This window comes from Hipposideros armiger, unplaced genomic scaffold, assembly GCF_001890085.2.
Source record: "Hipposideros armiger isolate ML-2016 unplaced genomic scaffold, ASM189008v1 scaffold_2081, whole genome shotgun sequence".
NCBI classification, from domain to species: Eukaryota; Metazoa; Chordata; class Mammalia; order Chiroptera; family Hipposideridae; genus Hipposideros; species Hipposideros armiger.
Window position 1 is genome coordinate 41,036 of NW_017733429.1, and position 11,911 is coordinate 52,946.

The window sequence follows — 11,911 nt, forward strand, 5'->3', positions numbered from 1 at the left end:
TAGTATCTTATTATAAATGTGTAAATGGGGTATGCAGTATAAAAGAGGTAGGCAAAGTTTTGAAATTTATAAAAATTCATTACATTGGATCTTTTCTGGTTAATTCTCGAATATCTAATATACACACTAATGAATATTTGAAGACTATAATAGCAAAGGCTACTTGGGAACCATGTTAGGAATGACAATCAGTTGACTGTATTCAAATGTAGTAGCACTGAAAACTAAGGCACACAGAAGAAAAAGATTTCTTCAATAAATCTACTTTAGAATTACCTATAGTATTGGGTTGTCGGAAAAGTCATGACACATTTTTGCAACAAAAAACATAGAAAAAAAAGTCATGACTTTCCCGACAACCCAATAGTTTATACATTGTCATCATCAAAAAAATATATATAGTATGTGGCCTGTAAAAGACTGATTTACTTCAAATAGCTCACAGTTCATAAGCAAGCCTTATGAAACCACATGGCTATTGGCAGTGAGCAGAGATAAAATCTTGAAAATGTCTTCTTTAAAAGCAGCTGGGAACAAGTAGCAGTAAATACATTCCCAGAACAGAGAAAACACCCTCCATTCAGAGAGCAGGGGCAGAAAGGAGAGTGAAAGTTAAAATCAAAGCAAAGCATCTTTGTTGTAATTTGCTATAAATTATAGCATTATTTGAAAACTGTAGAAGAAACTTGACTAAAACTACATAGCAAAGAAGATGTTAGAAGTAGACGGCTGAAGAGAACTGATCTAAATAAATATTTTATCAAGACCACCTGTTTTTATTTTTGGTGCATACAAGGAAAAGAGCCTGGGAAAACACGCCTTAGCTACAATATCAGCGTACAGTCTTGCAAATTATACATGTAACTGTCAGCATCTGTTTGTATGGAAACCTGGCTGTAGCCTTTCCTCCAGTCTACAAAACTCCAGCCACATTTGGCCACAGAGGTCTCTACATTGCCTTGCAAATGCCCACTCCATGCTGGGCCAACTCCCTTTCCTCCACCCGATTGCAGGCCCTTCATCTCTGACAACTTCAATGCTCGGTTCAAACATCTTTCCAGAAACCTTTTTTGACTTTCCCAGTTGGAGTTAATCTCATAATATTATACACTATTGGGGTGGCCAAAGATTTTAGACCCAGGTGGTTCTACTTCCTCACCTTACAGCTGACTTTGATTTCAAATACTTTGTTTCCTTCTGGTGCAGCACTTTTTAAAACTGCCTTATCTTAACCTTAAATTTCTCAAGAAATTTACAGTTACCGAGATAACATCTCATTAACCATCTAACCCTTGAAACACTTAACTCTTAGAGCCATGTACATGGTGGGGAACCAGTAACAGCTTGTTGAAAATATAAGAAATTAATGCCAATGCAACCTAATTAATAGGCATCTTGTCTCACGGTATAAAAGACATCTGGTTTGGGGAAGATGGAAGTATTAGGAAAACAGTAAATGCTGCTTAGAAAGTAGCTAATACACCCCTTTCAAAACAAAATGCATTCCAAATGAAACCCAGTTAACAATAAAAATTCTGGGTGTCTTAAAGTTTCTATATTATTTGAAAGGCATATTTCTATTGCATCTGCCCAACTGTTTCATGTATATAAAATAACTAAGGTTTATAATGGAACCAGCATCATAACCCAGGNTTTTGATCAGTTAAAGAGATATCAATGTCAATGTATGGAAAATTTTTCTTAAAACTTGTTCATGTTATTATTTTGATCCATTTTTCTGTGTCATTTGGTGCAATAAACCTTTTGAATTTATCTTGAAATAAAAAAAAACACTGAATGTAGCTTTTGTGGAGATTACAGAACACTTATCTAGATTACTGAAATTTAATAGAATAATATTTGCAGTGATCTTGGGATGTAAGTTATGTGCTTCAGGTTAAAATAATAAGTCTCATTTTCAATATTCTATTCACTTTTGTAATGACATTTTTATTAATGTGCTTCAGGAAACAGATTTACAGTTTTTGAATGGGAGATAAATATTTTTCCTGACATTATGTACTTGAGAGCTTTCCGAAACCACGGATAAAAAAACCCGTGAATGAGGGGGTTGCAAGTGGAGTTTAAGTACCCAAGCCACACCAGAAGATCAAGCACTATTATAGGAGTGGAATAGTTTAAATATGGGTCGATCAAAACAGCAAGAAAACAAGGCAGCCAGCAAACTAGAAACACCCCCATTACTATACCCAGGGTCTTAGCTGCCTTCCTGTCCTTTTTTTTGGATAGGTTTTTTTTCACTTCCCACTTCGTGTTTTCAGGCATATTGCTGATAACTCGAGCATGCCGCTTGGAAACGATAAAAATTTTGCCGTAAATGCCAACCATGATGGATCCAGGAGTAAAGAAACACGTAGTGAACAGTATTGTCCCCCAGAATTTGTTAAAAGTCAGTGCACAGAAATTGAAGCAAGCAACAAGAATCTCATAGCTCTGCATACCAGAAACATTGGCCTCGGATAGAACTAAACCGAAAGAAAAGACAGCAGGGGCCGACCAGCAAAACGCCAGCAGTTGCTTTATCATGGAGGTGGTTATTGTGGTTGTGTAGTGTAAAGGGTAACACACAGCATAAAATCGATCAATAGCAATGGAACAGAGGTGGAAAATGGAAGTCAGGCTTAGCATCATGTCAAAGCTTGCATGGAATTTACAAAAGCCATCCCCAAAATACCAGCAGCTCTCCACTGAGCGCACCATGCTATACGGCATAATGACAAAACCCAGCAGAAAGTCTGTGGTTGCCATGGAGAGAATGAGAAAATTCGTGGGAGAGTGAAGCTGTTTGAAATGCGATATGGAAATTATTATAACCAAGTTTCCAAAGATAGTGATAACCATGGCTCCAGTCATAATTGAATACATTATCATTCGGACATGAAAAGGGCGGTTGGTGGGNTATATCTCACCCATACAATAGTTTCTTAGGTAAGGGAGATTATTTATGAATGAGATTTGAGAAAGATCTGCTATAGGTGTTTCCATCATTGCCTCTTTAGAATTTCAGTGATTTTTAAAAATAATCCAGATTTATTTTTGTAGATCAGCATTTTAAGTTTGGTTCCTTTCAACAGCGAGCAAGCGAGCGAGCGAGAGAGAGAGAGAGAGAGAGAGAGAGAGAGAGAGAGAGAGAGTTAAATATATTTGATCCTTTTCTCCTCTTAATATTTCTCCTTTGGTATATCAGAATTTCTTTCACTAAATAGGTATCTTGGAGCTAAAACCATTGAAAGGTGACTTATCTGTTGTGCTAAAGTTTCTTACCATGTAAATGAGCATTGTGTCCACTGCTGTCTTCCTTGCTGATTTCCCCCCAGAAAACACACTTAGGCCCAAGTTCCTATAAGAGGGCTCATGGCAGTCTGTGCTGCCATCAGCATTTATACACAAAATATTCCTCCTGAGGCTGCATTATTTGTGTCCTGCTTTTGACAGGTGTGTCCTTTAACAACTTTCAGTGTGCTGCCAGCAAAGAGATCACAGCAAGTCACCAGAGAATTAGCTCTGGGAGGATGAATCCATTATGTGCTATCATCCCTATGATTTCAAAGGGGTAACATAGGCGAGCTTCACACAAGGCCAAAGTGGAGAAAAATGATGTATGAAAGGAAGGAAGGAGAAAATTTAGTGCAAATCCAAAAAATGCTCACTCCAATTATTGCAAATGCTTGACATTTTCAAACAGTGAGCTCTTCAACCCATAGGGAAAATTTGACTCATCTATATTTTTTCCTTTGGTTGCCATGTGCAGTAATATTCATTCACACCATAGTTCACTGTGTATAATTTTCCAAATAAAAGTCTTAGTCCAAACAAAAAGCAATAAGAACTATGGTTCAAGCCAACTGAGTCAAAAGTGAAAGTTTCCATTACCATGTGCTGGGGACAAACAGCATGATGGCTCCAGAGGCAGAGCCTGAGACGGAGGAGTCATGGGGGAAGGGCAAGATGGTGCCAGAGGCAAGGAACACAGGATTCGGAAGTCATTTTCTCTTTCTTCAAAAGTTTGTCAGCCTCAGTTGATTTAAAAACTTTTTTTCACAAAAGGCAACTTCAGATTCTGGTATGTTTGGAAGCCTCAAAATATCACTCGAAATAGGCACTCCGTTCAGTTTTGCAAGTGTCAAAGCTATTATTGTCCAATTCAGTTTTAAGAAAAGTTTGGCAATTTGAAAAGTTTTCTACAATGGCTACTGATGTTCTAAATTACTTTTGAGCAGATTCGTCCATTTAGCTAAAAATGTGCATAAGGAGGGACCATGGTTTGTAAACATAAATTTGGGGTTTATCCCTTACCCTGTTCCTTAGGTATAAATGCCCTCTTGACCGTGTTGGAGTCAGTTGAGTCTAATCTCTCTCCTATTACAAGAAGCTCNGCTCTCTTTAAATTTTAATTGTCACTGTTCAATTATGTTGAAGAAGAGAATAAATCAACAATTAAAAGGATAATACATTTGCAGTTCTTTTTATTGACCAAGTACCTTCCCTCTCCTGAAAAGCTAGTTGTGAATCATTGCTTCTCTTCTGATGGTTTTGCAGGCCTGAGGTCAAGGAAATTCCAAAAAAAATAGTGTGGAAGATTAAGCTATCTGATTAATATATGTTTGCCTCTGCTCTCAAGAGAACTGGAGTGAAGAACTCAGATCCAGGAGCTCCAAGCAGAGCCCCAATGGAATTGTTCTTTTAACTCTCTTTCCTGGGGGATATTGAAATAGTCTTTGTATTTTTAATGTTCCAGATAGTTTTCAGTTTCTTTCTTCCCAATGAAGGACAACATTTCATAGTGATTTCATAGTCACTTGTGTTTCATTTTGCAAAGCTATATTAAAATTACGTAGACATGTGCAGGCTGAATTAAATGTTGGCTGATATCCAAATGAGGAAAAATTGTCTGACTCATAAAACATTTCTGTTTAAACTTTGATTCCCAAATATATTGAGAACATTTTGGGGTGAGAGGGGAGTATTTACTTTTGCTTCAGCAACTTGTACCAGTTTGACTAAAACCCTTAGTAAAAATAAATAAATAAAGGGTAAAAGTTGGAAAATGTCACAAATTTTTTTTTAAAAACTAGTTCAGTAAACAAAGAACACCAAACAAAGAACACCAAACCAAACAAAGAACACCTGCTTCTACAATTGGTTGCATAATCTGGGAAAATTTACTAATTTCCCCAGGTCCTTTTTTCTCATCTGTAACTTCCTATAAAATTCTGGGTGTGGAGGGAAGATACTACTTTACTCATGCTGGGAAATGAAAGCAGGATGGATGATGGGAGGCAGAAGTAGATAGGAGGCTTGATTACCCTTTCACTAGCAAACTGGGAAGGATGACCACACTATGAAACTAAAACGTGCCATGGAAAGGCACAGAGAAAATTATGTTTCAAGGAAAGGGGAGTAACTGAGCAGAGCTTTACAGAGAAGTTATTTGAATGATGTTTTGAAGTACAGATAAGGTTCTAATAGAAAGAGAGAAGCATATTATAAGAAACTTTATGGCCCCCATAGGGCTGCCAAGTTTTTATTTCATCGCTAAGCACGAGCATAAACAATAACCACCATCACAAACATCATCATTCTGTAAAAAGGACAGTCATAAACTCATTTTCAACATATGTCAACAGGCAACCTTACACCATGCTATTTAGTTTTATTTTCTATTGTCAGGTGTTAATGAATTGAAAGGTAAATTTAATACATATTAACTCAAAATATTTCTAATTTACAGTAAGGCTAAAATCTATTTTACTTATTTCTTCGCAATTAGCCTTTAAATAAAAAGAGAAAGTCTTTGTGTGTGTGTGTGTGTGTGTGTTTAACTACAAAAACATTATCATTTCATTAAGAAGAATTACTGAAAAAATCTAAACAAACCAAAAATCTCAATATTATCCAACACAACACATTCGGTCTCATCATAAAAGCACCCGGCTTTAATTTCTCTGTTCTTGGAAAATCATTTTCTCCAGTTAGTTTGTACTTGTAGTCTCTTCCACCATTTCAAAGAAGGTCCACTGTTTCATCCCTACCCTACAGACTTTAAGGAAGGAACAATCTGGCAGCAGGCCAGCGAGGAGAGAAGGCAGTAGAAGGTCCACAGAATATATGCAGGTCCATCTTTGGGCAAATGGGCAAGGCTAACTCTTAAGCTGACAGCTGAAAAGTCACTGCTAAATTGTGACCTGTGCAATGGACTAAGGTCAAAGTAATTTTGTCAGCAATTATGTAAACATTTCCATAAAGAGAAAAAATTATTATTGTATTCATTGAAATATTGAAGTTGAAAAATTAAACAAAAAATATTTTATTGAAACAGTTTACTTACATATCCAAAAACACATGTACAAACATTTACATATATATAACTCAAATTAAAAATTCATAAGGCGATATTTACTCTCAGTGCAAGTGATATATTTGAGATTATCTATTTTCTTCTATTCTAGTTTGCGTCTCATTAAAAATGTTATCTGAAGTGGTATACTGAGTTTACTCATGCCCACTTGCAAGAACAGGTGAGCTTTTCAAAAATTTTGAGAGCAAGTTGACATTACAGTCATAGCTTGAAATCAGTTAAATAAAGACATACTTATACATATATATATGTAAAGAAAATCATCAAATTCTACAAATCAAGGTTTTTCGGGGGTTTTTTTGGAGCCAGGGGTTAAACATTTTCCAGAACACCACTGGCTGATAACCACTGAATCAATTTCACAAGTTATTAATGGGGCTCAACTTACAGTTAAAAAGACACTGAATAACAAAGAGTATAAATTTTCCAGGACCCAGAGGCCTCCCCACCTCATAAACATTAGTTTTCTTTTTTGCTTCCTTCTCACATTATTCTATTATTCAAACACANATCTTTTTCCATCTCTTTACTTTCTGTCTATGTGTCTTTTAATCTGTAGAGATTCTCTTGTAGGTAGCATATGTAAGAGTTTTGTTTTCTTATCCATTAAACCGCCCTATATCTTTTGATTGGAGCATTTAATCCATAATATTGAAAGTAATTCTTGATAGATATGTAGCTATTGCCATTTTATTATTTATAATTTTGATCTTTTTTTCCTTTTTTGCATCTTAAAAAAGTCCCTCTAACATTCCTTATAATACTGGTTTGGTGGTAATAACCTCCTTCAGCTTTTTCTTGTCTGGGAAGTTCTTTATCTGTCCTTCAATTTTAAATGATAACATTGCTCAGAAGAGTACCCTTGGCTGTAGGTTCTTGCTTTTCATCACCTTGAACATTTTGTGCCAATCCCTCTGGCCTGCAAAGTTCTTGTTGAAAAAGCAACTAACAATCTTATGGGGGCTTCCTTATAAATTATTAGTTGTCTTTCTCTTGTTGCTTTTAGGATTCTCTTTGTCTTTGACCTTTGCATTTTAATTATAATGTGTCTTGGTTTGGGCCTGTTTGGGTTCATCTTGTTTGGGACTCTCTGTGTTTTCTGGACTTATATGTCTATTTCTTTCACCAGGTTAGTAAAATTTTCAGTAATTATTTCTACAAATAAGTTCTCAATCCATTGCTTTCTTTCTTCTCCTTCTGATATTCATATGATGTAAATATTGTTATGCTTGATGCTGTCCCAGAGATCTTTTAAACTATCTTTATTTTGAGGGGAATGTTTTATTTCTTTTGGCTGGTCCAATTGGTGTTTTCATTAAGTTTCCTGAGCATCCTTCCATTGTTTTGAACTTAGTCTCTGGTAGTTTGCTTGTCTCTATTTTGTTTAGTTCCTTTTCTGGATTTTTCTCCTATTCTTTTATTTGGCACATAGTTCTTTGTTTCCTCATTTTGGCTTCCTCACTGTATTTGTTTCTACATATGAGGTAGATTGGCTATGTCTCCCAGTCTTGGCCATGAGGCCTTATGTAGTAGGTGCCCTGTGGGACCCTCACACAGTTTCCCTGGTCACCTGCTCCAGGAGTGTCCTTTGTGTGTGTATGTGTGTCCTCCTGGTATACTTGAGCCTTGGCTGTTATTGGCATGTAAATGGTTGGGATTGACCCTTAGGCTGACTGGCTATGGGGTTTGGCAATGTCCACATCTTACAGGCTGCTGTACAGGGGGCTTACCCCACTGAGTGGGATTCACCCTCGCATGCTCTGGTGCTTGTTGGGACCGACTTTGTGTGTGCCACTTGTGGGGCTATTGAGCAGTGCTCTGCTGTGCTCTTAAGCCAGACTCCTAGTATGTTGGTTATGGGGCCCCTTGGGAGGACTGAAATCATACATATCAGGTTCTTTGAGCACAAAGCAATTAAGCTACACATAAATAACAAAAGGTAACCAGAAAAGCTCCCTATCTTTGGATATAAAAAAACATAGTTTAGGGGCTGGCTGAGTAGCTCAGTTGGTTAAGAGCGCGAGCTCTGAGCAATAGGGTCAACGGTTCGATTCCCACATGGGCCTGTCAGCTGCACCCGAGCTGCTCACAGGCGGCAGGATGGCTCAGGTGGTGAAAGCATGAGCTCCTAACAACAAGTTTGCTGGTTCCACTCGCGCATGGGATGGTGGGCTACGCCCACCCGCAGCTAAGGTTGAACACAGCACCTTAGNTTGTTTGAAAGACAAAGAATCATTTTAAGGTTGTCTAAGGATCTGGTAGAATCACCCTTTTCAGCCAATCATGGTGCCTGTCTAAGCGTCTCACCAGCCAGAGCACCTAAATCAGAGGTGAGCAAAGACCAAAGATGGACCACCCTCACTTCTTTGTGAAGAGCAAGTGCGCTTCCTCGGACTCCCATGCAATGCACAACAGGCAGGAATGACAGCCTGACTAATTCCTGAGTGGAGGACACACAGAGACTAAGAACAAGTGGTGAGTGACCTTAGGAAGGTAAGCCATCTCCGCTACAAGAAAAGCAAGCAGCACATGTTCTCTTTGTGTTGGCCCAGTATCTCCATTTTGCATATAAAAATCAACATGCTACCATTTTACATGTATATCTGGCATATAACATGTTCGAGAATTAGGAGAGCTTTCTATTTTAATGTACACTATCTAAATACAAAGCATAACTATTAATATTGCAGAAAGCCTTTGACCATCAATGACTTTACACGTATCAGACTTGACCAAGTACTCATAGATAAACCAATAAGTTCTCAGCCTCTGTGATGTAGCAGCACCATCACAAGTAACTGTTTATTGAATGCTTACAATATACAGGACACAATGAAAGGAACAAGAAAGCGTGAACTAGTCCCTGGCTGTGGAGTGTCTATGAAACAGCTGAAGAGACAAAACACATCAACACCTAAAGCCTAAATGATTCTGTACCACAGATAAAAAGCAACAGTGGTAATTAATTGACCAAAGAGAGGTCTAGGCAAAACATGAAATCAAAGATCAAAAATGGACTAGAGAATTTCAGGGTGGGGTCGACAGAATGTTCCAGTGAGGGTGGGATTTTTGATCTGGCTCTAATAAGTGAGTGGGATTTGAATGGAAGAGAAAAAAGCCAATTCCAAGGAAAAGGAAGTGTGAAGAAAAGACATGAGGTTGTTAGGAGACCTTTGAAAGCCACTTTCAGGGTCTCTAAAACACAACAGAAAAAATAGGGGGCTGAAGAGAGGACAGAGTGGGAACAGGAGGGTTTCTAATTTCACTGTTGTCCCCCAAGCCAGTGCTTTTAGCCAGCATCCTCCCAGCAACAAGGGTAGGAGGAAAAAGATAGGTAGGCAAGGAATTTCCCCCCTCTTGGTCCTGTTACCCAGCTACTTGTTAATTAATCATTGTGAGCCATCTGCTAACCAGTTAAGGATCATCGCAGAAGAAAATACTGGGAGAAAACGCAGTCCTATGAAATAGGAAGGTTCAAATCACCTTCAGTGTGCTCATTAGACAGCAGAGGAGAGCCAAAGAAAGTTTTGTTGGCTTGTTTTTAAATAACTTTACTTCTTGTACAGCGAAGGTAAGAGAAATAGCAGATCATTTCATTTCAGTGACAGTGGCACACACAAACACACACAATATCCTTGTGCTAAAAGCAATGCCACAACAACAATACATTTTAAGATTTTGTTGTAGACTTCTTTGTGTTCCTGGCTAACTGATATTATTAATCACCCTACCATCCTACTTTTGGAAAAGACTCAATTCTTCTAAACTTTAAATCACAGGGTATGGAGCTTGACTTCCTTCCCTGTTAGCATTCAGAAATTGTAATTAACCAATCAACTCTAAGCACTATACTAAAATTATTTGAAGCACATTATATGACTCATACATTAGTATTTGTATTCCTCATATACTCGCCACAGAGCAGGAAGTGGCACTAGATGACTATTTGGTGAGCTCATTAAACAGTACTTTTAAGTAAATTGCATTCATCATTCTCCATGCTGTATTTGGCATGTTTCTTCCATGTGACATCCATCATCAGTTTAAACCTTTCAATAGCCATATCCTTCACACCTTTAAATTGATTGTGAAAGCTAAATGCATAAAATAATATTTTCAAGGCTATATCCTTCAAGTGTCATTTTTTTTCTATTTTTTAAACCTATTAATACAAACATGTAAATAAAAAGATTGCAACAGAATTCAATGGAAAGTTTGGCCTTTTCTCCATTACTGCTACGTTGTTACAAAAAGCACAAAAATTAAAGATTTGGAACATAACGAATTGCTTGCTCATTCAGCTATGAATAACTACCTTATCTAAACTTTATTCTACTAAATGGTTAAAATAAAATTGTCTTCTATATTCCTTGAAAAAGTGATTAAATTGTAGGACCATCACCATGATAATAAAGAATTTTCTGATTTTTCTAATGTGATCTCATTTCTTTTTATCTTATTGAATTTGGTAAGTACTTTTATATTAAATATTCCTCTGCTTTAACAAGCACTTTTTAAATGTTTAAGGACTTTACAAAGCCTTTCTCCATGCTAATCATTCTGTCCTTGAATTAAAGCTATTTCCTTAAAATCAAGCTATTGATTTCTTTCAGTTCCATTTCTATCACATATTAACTGTTAATGAATCTTAACATATTTGATAATACATACAAACAGCTTTAGTACAATGCCTGATATATAAAGAGCTCTATCAAAAATGACTTTCCTCTCGTCCTTCTTCCCTACTTCTTTGTTAGGATAAACACCACATTCAATAATATACTTGACCAGAACAGTCTTCTCCTGAGAAAGCAAAGGCATGGGATTGCATGTAGACATCACAGGTAACTCCCTCAACCCTCTGATTCACTTTGGGGAACAGTAGTAGTGATAAAAGTTTACTCAGGCAACTTGAAGAGGTAATCCTTCCCAGGACTGCAAATCTTCTTTCCAGGAAATGTGTTGCACTGCCAAAAGGTTCACATATTTAAAAGAGTCTGCCTTTTATTACAAATTTGTATGAAGTCACGCACCTGTAAACTTCCACATTCTTAACAGTCTCTCTGCACATGACCAAAATGCAAAAAAAAAAAAAGGATCAATCAATGCACCAGCAATGCTACTGCAATTATTAGAGTGAAAATTTACCTTTTAAGAAAACCTCAAGGAAGAGAAAACACAGGTCTATGCTTAATCCCTTCCCCACATACCTGCTGCACTGTAGAAGACGCCATTGTTAATTAACCTCCTTACTGAAGGAACTTCATTTCCTTGTTTCTTTCCAACTATTGTGAATGCTTATATGGAACTAGAAAAACCTGAACTATGTTAATTGTGCTGTTCAATAACTTAACAATTAGCCTCAAGGGAATTGACCTGAAAAGTTAAAAAAAAAAAAAGTAAAAAGAAACCCTGCCTTTCAAAAGTTTAACAGCTTAATGAGCCTGCAGCACTTCATCTTCTCAGGAGTCTCTGCTTACCTGAATTTTCATCAGCTGCAACACTGAAGGCTCTAAGTCTGCTGTTATATAC

General features: G+C 37.1%; 1 protein-coding gene across 1 annotated transcript; it reads right to left on the reverse strand.

The window, feature by feature from the left end:
- Positions 1–1,936: 1,936 nt before the first annotated feature.
- LOC109378510 (trace amine-associated receptor 3) lies at positions 1,937–2,913 on the reverse strand. The gene has a single exon (XM_019634870.1). It carries the CDS (start codon positions 2,890–2,892, stop codon positions 1,954–1,956), a length of 939 nt encoding a protein of 312 aa, XP_019490415.1. The 5' UTR covers positions 2,893–2,913; the 3' UTR covers positions 1,937–1,953.
- Positions 2,914–11,911: the final 8,998 nt, after the last annotated feature.